This window comes from Zingiber officinale, chromosome 5A (assembly GCF_018446385.1).
Source record: "Zingiber officinale cultivar Zhangliang chromosome 5A, Zo_v1.1, whole genome shotgun sequence".
Classification (NCBI taxonomy): Eukaryota; Viridiplantae; Streptophyta; class Magnoliopsida; order Zingiberales; family Zingiberaceae; genus Zingiber; species Zingiber officinale.
In genome coordinates this window covers 15,756,499-15,773,872 of record NC_055994.1, presented here as the reverse complement: position 1 = coordinate 15,773,872, position 17,374 = coordinate 15,756,499, and the positions used below count along the sequence as shown (strand labels likewise).

The following is a 17,374-nucleotide window of genomic DNA, read 5'->3' as shown; positions in this document are numbered from 1 at the left end:
TCGCCGCCTCCATTCAAGTTTTCGGCAATAATTTAGGCAAAATCACCGTGTGACCATCTTACTTCAACCCAAATCGATTTTACTTCATTTTTTAAGAGTTTTTTTAACTCAATTCTAAATCCTTGGTTTGGAGTTTTCAAAATGTTGATTGTTAGAAATTTTATTGGTTCAATTTAGTTGTGATTTTAAAGAGTTTGGAAGCTCGATTCAAGATTGTATTGATAGATACGCAAGCAACCTCAAGTGAAAATTTTTACTACATATTTTCAAAAAAACAATAATATGAAAATAACAATAATATTTATGTACCTTTTTATTTTATTTATATTTTAAAATTAATTAATTTATTAAATTAAATTAATATTAAGGCAATCAACTTTTGCTTGATGAAGGATAAAAGAATAAAGGGAAAAAAATTCACTTTGGGGCAGACATCAATTGAAATATGTACAAGATAATATGCGCCATGAAGGTCGAAAGTGACAGGACATAATTTTGATAGGGCGCTAATGGTCCACGCTCTGCACCGATGGCATATGAATCTTTAAAATATTATTCGTGACAAATAATGGCGCATTAATAATAATAATAATAATAATAATAATAATAATACTTAGGAACTTGTAAAAAAATGGGAAACTGCGAGACTCACATCATCGTCAGCCAGGAAACCAAACCCGAAGACAATCAATACAGCGACAGTTGAGTTTCCTGCACAAGAAGGAAAGGTATTCAATGGGAGGGGAGCGAAATTACTCTGTCGATCAGTTTCACCAGTTGTCGATGCTCGCCTCGCACAGGAATGATAGACATTGCCTTGCTTAAAAAACAGAGGTTTTTGTTCTACTTATATACCAAATATATGCAGTCTCGTTCCTCTGCAGTTTGCCATATTTACACAAGCAAAACCTATGCAACCTCTCTCTGCTTCTTGTCCTCTCACAGTTCGGGTATATATATATATATATATTTATATATATATATATATATAAAGAAAGAAAGAAAGAAAGAGAGGATTTAGTTCGGGTACATGCGTTGGTGCTCAGAGGTCTCTGTTTTAGAACGAAGCAGATACAGTTCTTTGGATCTTCCTCTTCTTGACCTCAGGAAGTCCAGCAGCCAGGGTTTGCTTAAGCAGCTGTGGATCATTATTATCTAGTTTAATCAGAAACAAAAAAGTGATGGGAGTTTCGTGAATAGTAAGTACGTAGTTGTTTACCATTTCATACTTGAACTTGAGCCTCCTGTTCTCCTTCGCGAGATGATCCACTTCCTTCTCCAGCTCGTTTGCGTAAGCCTGTAGAATAAATTGACTGTGTCAGGGCCAAAAAGGAACACGTACGGGAAGGGGGGCGTGCGTGCCTGTTTCCGAGCCCTGGATCGGGCCGCCGACTCGCGATTCTTCATCATTCGTTTCTTGCGGGGGTCGACGGCGACAGCGTTCCCGGCGCCGCCATCGGTGTTAGCGGCGGCGGCGGCGGCAGAAACGGCGGCGGCGGTCGAAGCGGCTGCTGCGGCGACGGCGGCGCGGGAGATGAGGATGTTGTGGAGGGAGAGGGAGTTGGGGGCGAGGGAGATCAGTGGGTCAGGCGGGTCTCGGCTGAGGCTGCCGAGACTGATCTCCTCCCACACCTCTTCCGCCGTGGCCCTGCCGCGGTGGGCGGGAGAGGGGACGGAGGAGGAGGAGGTCCGGGGGGAGGAGGCTTCGCTGATCTGGGCCATGGCAATTGGCAAGAAGAACGATGGAGCCTCTGCCCCGCCTGAGGAGCACAGCGCTCAGGGCACCAAGCTTCTGTAAGAGGTAAAAACAAAAAAATAAAAAAAGCGCCCGGGGCAGAAGATTTTTTTGGGGGAACCATTCGCATGCTCTACAGGAAACACATATCGCTGTCTTTATTCTCTTCAGGTCACGATAACCAACCGCGATATTAAAATTCAGGGGCAATTTCCGACCCAAACTTTGATAAATAAATTAAAGAGCCACCTAACTTTGATATTTATTATTTTAAATATCTTTCATTTTTTTCAAAATCTTAAATATAAACGTGAATTTTTTTCCCACGCGTCCCTAGATATTTATTAATATCTTACTCTTATCTCATGCTTTTATATTTATCTGATCATTTTTTTTTTGTCTATATTTAATTTTATTTTATTATTAACTATGATTTTTTTATGATTAATCTATTCTATATTTAATCTACATTTTTTCAAAAAAGGAAAATAATATTTTTAAAATATTATAAAGTTGATTACTTTTTAAGATTTTCAAAGATGGATGATTAAGTATTAGTAAACGTGATTTTTTCCCCCAATTGCTTACACCTTTTATTATATTTTGCTAAAATTGAATTTTCTTCTCCCTAATGATTAAAAGGCAGTTGGACGAGACAGGAGAAGAAACATTATTTAGCATGCATAGAACAAAGGATATTAGCTAAAAAAAAATATTTACATGAAAGATTTGGTCGATTTTTTTTTAAAACAAAATCTGGAGTTGTTGTTCTACAGCTAAATAAAAGAAAGAAAATTCAAATTCCATCCTGTTAAAGCAAGCCAGTTAACCACAGTTAGAGATATTCTATAGATTTTGTCATGATGGAGCAATCTACTTTTTGAACTGTTTTTTTTTTAAAAGTGAATATGTAGTATTATTTGAAATTTTGATACAGATACTAAGAAATGCTGCATTTCCATTTAAATGTGTTTGTCAGACTTTAGTTTTTTTTTTTTTCGTCGTCGTCGTCGTCGTCGTCGTCGTCTCATTATTTTTTTTGGATAACATTTGAAATTTGTCCGGCATGTACAGTGGATGTAAAAAAATTGATGATATATATAGTGCTGTATATATAGTGCTGTGCGCACCTATGCGTCCATATCAATTTTATTTTTTTTGAGTTTTTGATTATGTTAATTTAATTTTACTTTTAATATTTATGGGTTTGATTATAGTATTAAATATAAAAAAATAAAATAAAAGGTTCACAGGGTGTATGACATAGGGGGTATGACATATCAAAATTATATATAAAAAGAGAGAATTGTTAGCTTACAGACTCATTATTCGATGAGTAACTGTGAGCGACTCTAAGTAAATCTGGGCGTTCAGACAATTCTTGGGCGTTTCGAGTTGATTTCAGTCACTCGGGGGGGCCCAAGAATGATCCAGATGCCCGGATTCACTCTGAGTCACCTACCGTCACTCATTGGGCGGGTATATATATATATATATATATATATATATATATATATATATATATATATATATATATATATATATATATATATATATATATATATATATATATATTCACAATTTTGTTGATAATATTTTTAAATATAAATTATATTAAGATTAAAAGAATTCATATATTTTCATAATAATATGATATTATCTATTTTAGGTCTAAATACTCATAAATTTATTTTTGGGTTCTATCCAAAAGACCTTATATTAATAGAGATATCTTTTATTTTTTAATTTTATAATCTTTTTCGTATATTTTTAATGTGAGACTTTGATTCTATTCTAAACAATTCTTCCCTTAAATAAAGGACCACTATTAGTTTCATGGTTCGAGTCTTCCCTTAACTATCTAATCACTCTTGACATGCTTCGGACTTCCCCTCAAGTATCCAGTCATTCTTAATCTGCTCTGAACCACTTCTTAACTTAATTCAAGGTCACCCTACATGATATCTATTCTGGACCATGATTCTGATATCACTTGTTATGATTAAAAGAATTCATATATCTTCATAATAGTATGATATTATCTACTTTGAACTTAAACCCTTATGTATTTATTTTTTAACTCTACTCAAAAAGGTCTCATACTAAATAAAAATATCTTTCATCTTTTAAACTCATAATCTTTTATATATACTTCCTATATAAAAATTTGATGATATTTCTAATAAATTGCCCTCTCATTATTAAGACCAAGCACTATAATAGTTTCTTTCACTTCTTATTCTATAATCTTTTACGTATACTTCCAATATAAAACTTTGATAGTATTTCTAATATATTACCCTCTCATTATTAAGACCAAGCACTATAATAGTTGCCTCTTTTATTTCTTCTTCTTTCACTTCTTATTCTTCTTTGTCATGCACAACTTTAACGTCAACCTTAATAGACTTCCCCTTGAAGGATCTTATTTCTCTCTAAAGGCATTTTCCTCTTTTTTGGCACCTTATTAGACTTCTTCTATAAAGGAACTTCTTTTTCTCTCTAAAGGCACTTTTCTATTTTTGTGGCATCGTCATCAACTCTTTTTACAACCATAGAGGCATCTTCTTGTTCCTCTATCAATTAAGGTCTCTTCTTGTTATCTAACACTTTTGTATCTCGAGAGATATTATTGGGATCTTTGTGTTCGATTAGAGAGGGATGAATACTCAATCATCCACTCCATTTACTTCCTATATATTCGTTAGTGAACAGTAGAAATACAAAACTAATACAAATACAAAAACCAATAACAAGAAAAAAACAAACTAACCCTAACACTTTTCATTTAATGTGGTTCGGAGATGATGCTCCTACTTCACGATCGATATGTCCATAAGGTGGGTGATCCCTGTGATTCTTCAGTGGATCAATCCTAGTCAAACTCCGACTAGTGAACGAATCCATCTAGGTGGAGAAATTTCACCACAAACTTGATCACATGCACTTGGATCACGAGAGCTTGGAGACTCTAATTAGGGGTTAACCACCTCTAATTTTGTCACTCAAGCCAGTCATCCCAAGCTCTATTATATAAAGCTTGGGGGAAACATCCAAGCTATTTTCTCGCTACCAATCGATTGACTTTTGTGGAAAATTAATCGTTACACCCCAACGACTTGATACTAGTTGACTGGTCCACTTCGGTTAAGAGAAAAGAAATATTCTATTCTCTCCCAATCGACTAACCAGTCGACTAGGACCAGTCGACTGATGAACATACCAGTCGACTAGTCATCCTAGGTTGAGAAAACAGAAGCATACACTTGCTGTTTCTCAACCATCAGTCGATTATGGCATATACCAGTCAATTGGTAAACCCTAACACTAGGGTTTTTACCCCAAGTATAATCACTGAGCACTCTCCTTTGTCGTACAACTTGACTTTACCTTCTAGCCTCCTCCATTAGCCTTGCGTCCTTCAAATACTTCCCTATCTTTCATGTTTTGCCTTCAAGAGCTTCCTTCGATCTTGTCTTTGTTGTCGAGTCTTCCATTGCCAAGAGACTTCTCACCTTCGGACTTCAACCTTGCCAAGAGCTCCTCGCTCTGGGACTTCATCCTTGCTAACTAACACTTGGACTTACGTTGCCAAGATCACACTTGGATTTACCTTTATCAAGACCACACTTAGACTTTTCCTTTGTTAATATCACACATAAACTTTTCTTGCTGTACCTACTATCTACACACTTAATAGTGTATATCAAATACAATAAATAATCTAACTTAAACCTTTGCCCAAACATCAAAACTTATGGTCACATTGATTGCTCCAACAATCTCCCCATTTTTGATGTTTAGCAACTCGTTTAAGTTAGGAAAGCATATAATGGAATAACATGCAAATAAATATGTCATCTACTCGTGCATATATCATGGAACCTAATCCTAGGCTCCCCTTCATCTAAGCTCCCTCTTGAACTAGGATTTCTTACAAAGGTATTTAAGTTTCCCACTTAAATCTAAAGTTCTCCCCCTTTGCCATACATCAAAAAGAGCTCTAATAATATCCCAATTATTGAACTTTTTAACCTCTAATGACCATAATTATTATGTATTAATTTTATATAAGATTACATACATGTATATAATCCTTTTGGTCATTTTCTATTACTGAAAAATAGTTTCAGACTATATCAGTCGACTGCCCTTATTGAAACAAACTCACAGAGGCATTCTGTGTTCGATGAATAGTACCACCAGTCGACTGGTTTCTCATAGCAATCATTGGTATAAATTTCAGCCCAAAATATATTTTTGAATCCAATTTCAGAAATACACTAGAAACTCCACAAACCTCGAAATATTCCTAAATTTTGTGGAAAGATCTATTTTATCTTTGTTTACTTAAAAAAATGTATTTAAAAATATATCTATCATAGATCCCAAGATTGACACAAAATCTAAAAACTATCTAAATGGTTCAATTGAACCTTAACCAAAAGTCCTAGTTTTGGCTTTCTCTTGTTATATCTGCTCACACCAAACTGTAATGCATCTCTAGCATTAGTTTATATAATATCTATACATCTAAAATCAATTTTTATGCAATATGAATCCCATTTTATATTTTCATGCATGATACTCAACTCAATTATGTCAACCAACTCAATTAGAGACTCAAGTTCATCTCTAAACCATTTGACACATTTGATGACCGATCTAGAATCCCAAGTAAGGTCCACTTGAGATCCATTGACCATGGATTCCAATTTGACTCTTTGAACTCCCCTTAGACCTCTTAACCCTAGCCACCTTCCTAGGTGACTCATCTACTATAGCTAGGCCACTATGATGCCCCTCGAGTGACAATTGATCTACCCATTTGACCTTCTTCTTTTTCTTCTTCTCAACCTTAGACTTTCCCTTGTCTTTGGTTGATCTCTCCTTTTCCTTAAATAATTTTCCCTTGTTATTTCTTGATCTTTCCTTGCTATAGTCATATGTCACCCTAGCATATGACTCTTCTCTAGCCTTGAAGGATTACCCCTTACCATTTGCACTTGAAATATTGCATGTGACCTTCTTTTGGCCTTCGGAAACTCTATTATGGCATACCCACCAAAGTGCTCCATGGGTAACTTCCCTTTACCCTTGTTTGATGAAGACTGATATCCCAAACTAGATCTATCATGATTGGATCTTTGAATACATAATATCATACCTAATCCCTTAGATCCAACATTGAATCTCTCAAGGGATTTCTCTAACCTATCAAGATTTTTCCTTAAAGCTTGATTCTCCACTTTTAGGTTCATAATCTTAGAATTAACTTGTCCACCATAAACATTCTTAGACCTATCCTTCCTAGGCATCTGTCTCTTCTTCTTAGGATTAACACCTAAGTTTTTCACCACCTTCCTCTCCTTAGGCAAAGTGGATTATTGTTTGTTAGGCCTAACCTTAGAGTATAATTTCATAGGATTATCCACTTTATTAACCTTATTCCTATCGTTATACCTAAATCCAAAATTATGCATGGGTAAATAACCTACATTGTTATCTCTAGCATGCATGCCCCTAAAACTTGAATTAGTATTAGAATTAAAGATCAAGTTAGGGATTACCTTCCGACCTACCATTGGAGCTTCCCCTTGACATGAGAATCCACATGGCTTCATTCTTCTCCATTGCTTCAATCGCTCCATCTTTATGAGCGCTCCCTTCCTTGGACACTTTGTGTGGTAATGTCCCCTTTCACCACACATGAAGTAAATGATGTGTCACTTCTTCTTCTTGGCGCCAGCCTTCCTATAATCCACATTGGATTCTAAATGAACTTTAGTGGGTCTAGGATTTAAGTCCTTTACCTTCTTGATTGAAAGACACTTACTCTTGTAGTGTTCTATTTTCTCACACTCAAAGCACTTGATGTGGTTCTTCCCGCTTTTCTCGATAGATGAGGTTGAGGGTTAAACTTCCAAGACTTCTTCTTCGCCCATCTTGGATTCTTCTTCCTCCATCGTAGACGTGGACGATTCCACTTCTTCCCCCTCCGAAGATGTGGTCGATTTCACTTTTTCCTCCTCATCGAATGTTGAACATGTATCAACATTTCATTGATCCTTCTCCTTCTCTTGGACTAATGAGTCCTTCCCCTTAGGATCCTCCACTCCTTGGACTTATGTATAATTTTAATGTAGAGCAACCATCTTGCTCCATAGGTCATAAGCACACTTATACTCACCAACACACAATATCACATTAGAAGGTAATAAATTAATTAAAATCCTTGTTACCTCCTTATCCTCCTCTGATTGCTCTCTTTGTTTCTCGGTCCAATATCGAGGTAGGAGATGTTTGTCCTTCTTGTCCATTGGAGCTTCAATTAGCTCCTCCAATACTATCCAATGGTTCCAATCCATTTAGAACCATGTCTCCAAGTGCTTCTTCCAAGAATGGAACTCTTCGCACTCGTATGGAGGTGGGATCCAGATATCCCATCTTAGTGGTCCTTCTGACTCCATTGTCTTCCTCTAGCACTTGCTTCTATAGGCAGTTAGTCTTTCAAAAGCGCTCCTCGTTTGATACCAATTATTGGAACCTTTGTGTCTAGCTAGAGGGGGTGAATAGTTGATCACCACTTCGTTCGCTTCCTAGTATTCGTTAGTGCACAACGGAAATACAAAACTAATATGTATATAAAAGCCAAGAATAAGTAAGAAAACAAACAAACCCTAATACTTTTCATTTAGCATGGTTTGGAGATGATGTTCTTACTTCACGATGTGTCTGTAAGGTAGGCAATTCCTGTGATCCTTCGATGGATCAATCCCTGGCAAACTCTGGTTAGTGAACGACTCCTTCTCGATGGAGAAACTTCACCACAAACTTGATCACACGTACTTGGATCATGAGAGCTTGAAGATTCTAATTAGGGGTTAACAATTTCTAATTTTGTCACCCAAACCAGCCATTCCAAGATCCATTATATAGAGCTTAGGGGAAAACATCTAAGTTGATTTTTTGCTACTAATCAACTGGTAAAGCTACCAGTCGACTATCCTCTGTAGAAAATTGAACATTACACCCTAACGACTCGATACTAATCAACTGGTGCTATAACCAATTGATTAGTACCAGTCAACATCAATCGACTGATCTACTTTGGTTGAGAGAATAGAAATATTTTATTCCCTCCTAGTCGACTGGGACCAGTCAACTAATGAACATACCAGTCGATTATCACCCTAGGATAAATAAACAGAAGCACACACTTGTTGTTTCTCAACCACCAGTCGACTAGGATAATACCACTCGACTGGTAAACCTTAACACTAGGATTTTAGCCCCGAGTATAATCACTCAGCACTCGTCCTTGCCCACACAACTTGACCTTGCCTTCTAGCCTCCTCCATTAGCCTTACGTCCCTCAAATGCTTCCCCATCCTTCGCGCGTTGCCTTTAAGAGTTTCCTTTAGCCTTGTCCTTGTTATCGAATCTTTCATTGCCAAGAGGTTCCTCACCTTCGGGACTTCAACATTGCCAAGAGCTCCTCGCTCTGGAACTTCATTCTTGCAAAGAGCTCATTGCTCCAGGACTTCATCCTTGCCCAAGTCACACTTGGATTTACATTACCAAGATCACACTTAGACTTTTCCTTTGCCAAGATCACACTTGGACTTTTCTTATTTTACTTGCCACCTGCACACTTAACAGCGCATATCAAATATAACAAATAACCTAATTTAAATGTTTGTCCAAACATCAAAACCTAGAGTCATATTGATTCCTCTAATAGATATTTGCTATGATAATTATTTTAAGAACTTTATTGATCTACCCTCTTTAGTACCTTTACATCTTAGGTATGCTCTGTAGCCATGCTGGAGTGTATATGTTGTACAAACTTATTCTATTTAATATTATTATTAGATATAAATGAAAAATATTAAATTTAAAATTACTAAATTTAAATAAAATCTTATCTGGCCTGTTGAAATGAACTTGACTTGTTGTCGTGATATATTGGATAGGTCGAGCGCTAGCTGTTAGATAAGTTGAGTTGTCAGCGAAGGCCAAGCTGCTAAAGAAGGTCAAACTATTAGAGAAGGCAAACTGTCAAGAAAGGCTGAGTTGTCTAGGAATGCCAAGTTGCCAGGGAAGGTCGAGTTGCCTAAAAAGGTTGAGCTACCATGGAAGATTGAGTTGTTGAACTTGTTGGTGCAATCGACCTCCAAGGTTTTAATATCAGACAAATATATTTAAGTATGTTAAGTATGGAGCTTGATCTAGGGAAGTCCTAGTTGTAGGCTAGGCAAGGGAAATCTTGGTAGATCATGGAAACCAGGTGGATAGGTCTGGAGGACCTGATCCCTAAGTAGTCAAATACTGGGGCAAGGGAAATCTCGGTATATCGTGGAAGCCAGGTAAATAGGTTTGGAGGACCTGATCCCTGGGTAGCCGAATACTGAGTCTTGGTGAGTGAAGCCAAGTAGTGAAAAACCTAGGTGGAGATAACCTTAGGTAATGAGAAATCTTGGAGGAGTGAACTCCAAACAAGGTTGATCGGATGGTTTCTGGTCGACCGCGCGCGGTTGATCGGACCTGCGGATCTCGGTAAATCTAGGTATAGGTTTACCATTGTATTCTACATTATTGTTGTTGTTGGCTAATATAGTATTGCAGAAAAGGTCTTAGTGGATTAGGCGATCAGACACTGGGCAGGCAAAGCCCAAACATGTCTGGAGGACCATGTTTGGCAAGTAAGTTGAGGTAAACAACTGGAGGAGCGACAATGAGGTCGGGTTCCTGAAGGGAACAACCTAAGGTCGCTGATCCAACTAAAGAAACCGGGAAGGTTTCGAAATAGAGATCAAGACAGTTCTACTGTCTAATATTACACATGCATTATATATTATTGTGCTAACATTTGTGTTGCAAGGATACTTTGTTTAACTCTGTGTTGCATGTTCGGCCGGATTGGTCGACCGAATGTAGGGATCGGTCGACCGAACTAGGATGACTCAGCACAGGTCAGTTTAATCAGCAACGATCAAAATCAGAAAGAAGCTACACTGATAGGTCGACCGAACTAGAGGATCGGTCGACCGAATGATCAATATTAAAGGCACAGTAAATGTAAATCATGGCAAATCTTGACGAATAGGGAAGGAGCATGTTTGGTCGATCGAACAAAGGGATCGGTCGATCGAGCCCTTAATGACAGTTAATGAAAAAGATCGAGCTAGCGTCAGACTCCAGTCAGGAAGGAAGGGAGCTGGTTAGGTCGACCGAACAGAGGGATTGGTAGACCGAACAGAGGGATTGGTCGACCGAACAGAGGGATCGGTCGACCAAACCTCAAAGACACTTATAAAAAGGGGGCTCAAGGTATGAGGCTAAACAACACTTTTGATCATCTCAAAGCTCTTCTCTGCAAACAGACCGTGCTACATTCTATGACTCTTCAAGCTACTCCATCCGAAAGTGTCGACCAAGCTTCAACCTTCACTTACTATTGTAAGTATACTTTATTTTTATTACACTTAAATTTATATAAGATAGTAGGATTGTTACTATCTTATATCATTGAATACTGTACGCATTACTTCTTTTTGAGGTTTTCGGGAAGAAGAATCTTAGTGGATTGCCCATCGGTGCGGTCAAAGATCGCGGGCATTGGAGTATGAGTCGACTTAGACTCCGAACCAAGTAACCGAATTTGTTCTCTACTTTTACGCTGCACGACTTTGATTTCTAAAGTAAAAGAAAAGCTTTTAAAAAGTGTGATATTCAACCCCCCCCCTCTATCTTACCCATCCGATCCAACAGAACTGACTAAGTGACCCTAGTGGGTCGAGCTACCGAGTTGGAGGCAATGTAGGGAGTGTTAGAATGTATACTAAAAGTCTAGCTTTTGTATAAACATTTATTTTGAAATGAGAATTACATTGGTCAAATGTCTGCATTTAGTTAAATGCAGTTGTCCATTTAATTTATATTGTAGATAACATAGTGTGTAGTGTCACACAGAAGATCATGTTATCAGCTCCTTATAGATTATAAAAAGAAGCTCACAACCAAGATGGATTGGGGCAAACCATTGGAATGGTTGTAGTGTAATTTGGTACTAGTTTATCTTGACTATAAAATTACACTAGTACACTATGTGTGTATAGAGCAAGACCATTTGAGGTTGTTTCTTTTATACTAACTGCATAAAATAACAGAACCTCTGTTATTATGGATGTGCGTACTCTTAATCCTGATATAATAACAAGCACATGTATTTAGTATTTATTTCTTTAATTTATCAAAGGGTGAGATTTATTCGTTAAATCAATAGGCCCGATAAGTTGTGAAATAATATTATTTATATGGTGTATTGTTAATTATAGAAGGAAACGGTGTCCTATTTATTAAGATGATGATGTCCCCTTAAGGAGCTCATAAGGATTGTCATGTAAACCCTGCAAGTGGACTTAGCTCCAATATGACAATGAAGTTGAGTGGTACTACTCTTGGAGCTAGATGTTAATTAAGTGAGTTGTCAGTAACTCATTTAATTAATAGGCATTCGATATCTTAAACACTGGGAGATTAACGCACTAATGATAAGAAGGAGCCAATAATATAATATGGGATTGGTGCGGTAGTTCAATAATAACTCTTTAGTGGTATGAGTTATTATTGATGTACTTGAGTTGGGTGTTCGGGTCGAACACAGGAAGCTCAAGCTCATCAGGAGGCCAAAATTAATTCCTCCTCTAGGTCTCTGTTATAGCCTCTATGTATAAAGCCTCATATCCACCCAAGTCATCCTTATGGTCGGCCACATCCTTGCTTGGTGCCCAAGCAAGGGGCCGGCCAAGATGGGTTTAAAAGTGAGTTTTTAATTTTTTTAAATCTTTCTTTTTGTAGCCATCTACAATATTTTAAAAGAGAGATTTTAAATTTTAAAAACTTTCCTTTTTTGAAGCCATCCACATAGTTTTAAAAGAGAGTTTTAAATTTAAAAAATCTTTCCTTTTATAGCCATCTACAATGGTTTAAAAGAGATATTTTATTTTTGTTAAAACTTTCTTTTTTGGTAACCATGATTTACAATAGTGGTTTTAATTTTAAAAATCTTTCCTTTTTTAGCCATCTACAATGTTTAAAAGAGGAATTTTTAATTTTAAAACTTTCCTTTTGTAGTCATCCATAATAAAAAATTTAAAAAAGAGATTTTAATTTTAGTCATTACCAAGGATTATAAAAGAGGATAGATGGTGCCTTAGAGGTAATAATCATCTACACAATTTCTATTCCTCTTCTATTCTCCTTGTGGTCGACACCCTCATATTCTTATTCTCCCCTTGCTTTCTCACGTAAGGTCGACGGCATCAAGAGGCTTCAACCATCTTGTGGCGGACGGGTTGCAAGGAAGAAAGAAGAACAAAAGGTGGTGTTCTTAGCTTTGATCCCTTGGTGGTCGAAAGTCTTGGAAGAAAGGACTTGGGTGGTTTTTGCGTCTTGGTAGATCGTCGCCCATACGACGTCCAAGAGGAGGAGAGAGGAATACAGCAAAAGATCAAGAGGTCTTTAAGATACAAAGAAAGGTATAACTAGTTAATTGTTTCCACTGTGTACTAGTTTATTTTTCCTTTATATGGATCCTGAAGTACCAACACAAGAGGCTAGCGATCTTGTGCTTTGATTGAGGTCTATGTAGTGTAACCTAGGGTTTACTATAAGGAGTTTAAATATTCAATTTCTTTGAAAGGCTTTGACTAGGAAGTGGTGAATGATTTCATACCCAAGAAGGTTGAGTGTCTCACCAACGACCTGGAAGTCAATCCTTGAAATAGATATTTAATCAACTTCTGTAATATGGTTTAACTTCTGATGAACACATGGGTTGAACTTAGATTAATAATGTTAAGTTTTGTTTGCAATCCAAGTTTAACTTCTAAAAAGCACATGGGTTGCTAGGAAAAGTTCTGTGCTTGTATAAATTTTTATACAGGGGAAGTAGAATGAAATTCCGAGTAGCGCCAACAATTGGTATCAAGGCTAGTTTCCTGCCTCTGTGTATTTGGTTTTCAGTTAAATTATGCACTTTTCATACATAAATTTAGACAGGATAATAGTAGGATGTGCAAATAGATTAACTCTATGGTTGCAGACATCCTAGTTCCAACTATTATGACCCTATTGTGTTTGTGTGTGATTTAGACCCTCGAGCATGTCGAGGGCATTTTATGTGTGTGCATGATTGTAATTATTAAATACAGCAGGAGTTGTATTAGTTTTAGGATTTTACATTCTGTTCGATCTAGATTACATGTACATTCCCTTGTGGAATATAGGATCGATAAATGTAAAATTTTATTTTTATTGCGGATCGTGTCCTTGCAAGACGTGGTGCTATTTGAGGATTAGAGACGCAGTGGAAAAGGAAGCAAGATAGACGCGACAACATGACCTGTTGGCCGCAGCTAGGGTTGGTGGCACACGGAGGACAGCTATGGATGAGGCCATAATAGTTGGAAAATTATTTTTCATATTTATTGCCTTTTATGCTATTTATATGTGTTGTGTGTGTGTGCATGTTAAAATTCCTCATTTTAAATAACTAAGTGGAAGAGGAATTATTTAAATTCCACGGTCTCCATTACTGATTTGTAAGTGATGCATTCAAACTTGCGCATTGTCTTTGAGTGTCTTCCTCCACATCAGATGAGTTTGTTTGCGGATCACTAGATCAAACTCCCTTTATGGATGATTATAGGAAATTATTTAGGTTTATGTGATCTTCTCCATCTGAAGAGGCACAATCATATTTAATGGACTAAGTATCAAGTAATGGTATACACTTAGGTGCATTTAATAGTATCCTCCCCATCGGAGTCACTGCTATTATTTGTGTGACCGAAGAAAAATCAACTATTAATTTTATTTGTCATAAAGTTACGTTGACAAGATAATAAAATTAATGGGTAAACCCCCCTCTTACAAATGTTTGAATTTGTATACGTCCATACTATTGTGACATACAAAATTCACGGTGTTTTGAGGTATTGGTGAATTTAAATGATATTGTTTGAGGAATCAATATTATTTTCAATTCTAAAATTTTGACCAAATATTTTGTGATTCTTATGATTTCAAATGGCTTTCAATCCTCTTGCTGTTATATTGAAAGAAAATAAACTAACTGGCCCTAATTACATTGATTGGAAACGAAACTTGGACATTGTCTTAACTGCTGAAGGTTACAGGTTCGTGCTTTTTGAGATCTATCCAAGCCTGCCTAATAACGATTCTAGTGAAGAGGAGATTGAGTATCATAAGAAATGAGTCAGGGCAGATGAGATGGTGCGGTGTTATATTTTGGCTTTTATGTCAAATGTGTTGCAACATCAACATCAGGTCATGCCTACTGCTTTTGACATGATGTGTAATCTCAAGGAACTCTTTGGACACCAGAATCGGGTTGGTAGGCAAGAGACTATGAGAAACTTGATGACAACCACCATGATTGAGGGGACACCCGTAAGGGATCATATGTAACACCCCTAGAAAGCCTAGATAAAGTAAGGGCAATGAGAGTACGAATGTAATGAAAAGAATGTGTAGATAGTCTACGTTGAATGTTACGATGGGAAGGATTTAGATGATTAAAAACTTTATGAAAGAAAATAAAGTTGAGAATATAAAGTTCTATACATGATTTATAATGCAAGGAATTAATGTAAACAAAAGAAATATGAGATATTATATATGCATGTATGAAATATTTATGCATAATGCATATACATGAATTATTTTGTACAAAAATATGTTAGGAGAAGGATTTGATCCTTGGTTCTTTTGTGGATGCATGCATGTGTTAACCAAGTGTGATAGGAGTGAATATTGTAAGAGGAGAGACCGGAATTATAATTAAAGGAAAGAAAGGAGAGAAATTAAGAGAAAGAAAAGAGAGAAACTCAAGAAGCATTTCTCTAGCATATTCTTTCTCATTAAGAGGAGAAGTAAATGAGGAGGATGAATCAAGTCAAGTTTTCCTCCCCTCACTTTAGTATAAATAGGCATGGAGGGGGGAGGGGGGGGCTTCATCCTCAACTCACTCTCCTCCTCTCCTCCATTTGTGCCGAGCACTCTCCCTCCCTCTTTCCTCTTGTTGCCGAGAGCAACAACTCTCCCCCTTCTTTCTTTCTTTTTGTTGCCGAGCAACACAAGAGGAAGAAGCCTCCTCTTCTTCCTCCTCCCCTCCACCAAAAGACCTAGCCACTTCTTTCTCCATTGGTGCCGAGCAAAGCAAGCAAGGAAGAAAGGTCCACAAGCAAATTCTCAACTCTAGGAAACTTAAGCAAAGAAAGTAAGCTTCCCCTCACCTGCGGTACAAGGCTTTCATGTGATTTTCGGATTCTTTTTCTATGCCTTGAAAGAAAGTTTTCCCCTATGTTTTTATACATATATGATGCATGATCAGAGGTGTATGTAACCCTAGAATTTCAATCAAAAATATTGTAAATAGGTTAGGAAAATTATTGTCTAACCAAACTAGTGCAAGGTTCCCTCTATGAAATGCTAAGGACCTTCCTATGGTTTTCTTGCTTGGAAGTTGATTGGAACCAAAAGAACCCCACTCTCATGTTTCGGCCAAGAAAGAATTTAGGGTTAGGAGGACCTTGAATTTAAAATAACTATGCTTATATGACATGATATAAAGTTCTTAAGAGTTGTATACTTGTATGTTAAAAGAAACTCATGAACCTTACTCTTAATATTTCGGTCATGGTAAGGTGATGGTTTAGAGAAGCTTAAACAAAATTCTAATATGCTCAATGACCTCTGTGATATTATGTTATGAAAGATGATTAATGCTCTCATGTTTAATTGGAATGCAGAAAATTAGTTACATGATTTATGACATGTAAGATCACAAGAGTCCTAGCTTGTTTATGACCCAACTTTGTGTATGATGTTCTTAGTAAATCTTGCTATGAAATTTACTTAGGTTTCCCATGCTTTAGGCCACTTAAAGGAAGTTTATATTCTATGAATTTCGGCCAAGTAAGGTTTAAAGGACCTAGAGGCCTTGGAAATGAAACCTAAGGGGTTAAAAGTACTTCTTATGAAAACTTGATAATGTGTGAAGGTGATACATGTTTGTATGACCTAAATGAATCATTATGTGTTCGGCCATGAAGGGATAGATGCCCTAGAAACCCTAGAACAAAAATTAAATATGTCTATGCCATGCTGTATGAAAATGATATGATAATAAGTTAGAATGCATGATTGCTTTAGTTACGAAATGATATGCATAATGAAGTTATATTATGAAATATGCCATGATGTGTTATAGCATAGAAAATGCTATACATAATGAAAAGAAATGAAGTTATGTTATGATATGTGATAGCATAGAAAATGCTATACATAATGAAAAGAAATGAAGTTATGTTATGATATGTGATAGCATAGAAAATGCTATACATAATGAAAAGAAATGAAAAGAATAAATGCATGAAAGATGGTTAAGGACATGATATGATAGTTATGCATGATAAGTTATTTTTATGGTTTGTACCAAGGGTGGGCTCCGTAAACGCCCCGGGGTCGAGGGAGTAAGACTCGGGCCTCGTCAGTAATGGGCCTTTGAGTGCCCTAGGTCGATGGAGTAAGACTCGGGCCTAGTAT

At 36.8% G+C, this 17,374-nt stretch overlaps 1 protein-coding gene and 1 long non-coding RNA gene across 2 annotated transcripts; one reads left to right on the top strand and one right to left on the bottom strand.

The window, feature by feature from the left end:
* Positions 1-817: 817 nt before the first annotated feature.
* On the bottom strand, positions 818-1,845 carry LOC121980256 (protein FD-like). Its single transcript, XM_042532234.1, has 3 exons — positions 1,363-1,845; positions 1,220-1,297; positions 818-1,138 (listed from the first exon to the last, which is right to left on the bottom strand). The coding sequence occupies exons 1-3, from the start codon at positions 1,720-1,722 to the stop codon at positions 1,058-1,060; spliced, it is 519 nt and encodes a 172-aa protein (XP_042388168.1). The 5' UTR covers positions 1,723-1,845; the 3' UTR covers positions 818-1,057.
* LOC121980258 lies at positions 1,067-1,524 on the top strand. Its single transcript, XR_006111472.1, has 2 exons — positions 1,067-1,199; positions 1,323-1,524. It is a non-coding gene; the product is annotated as an uncharacterized LOC121980258 (long non-coding RNA).
* Positions 1,846-17,374: the final 15,529 nt, after the last annotated feature.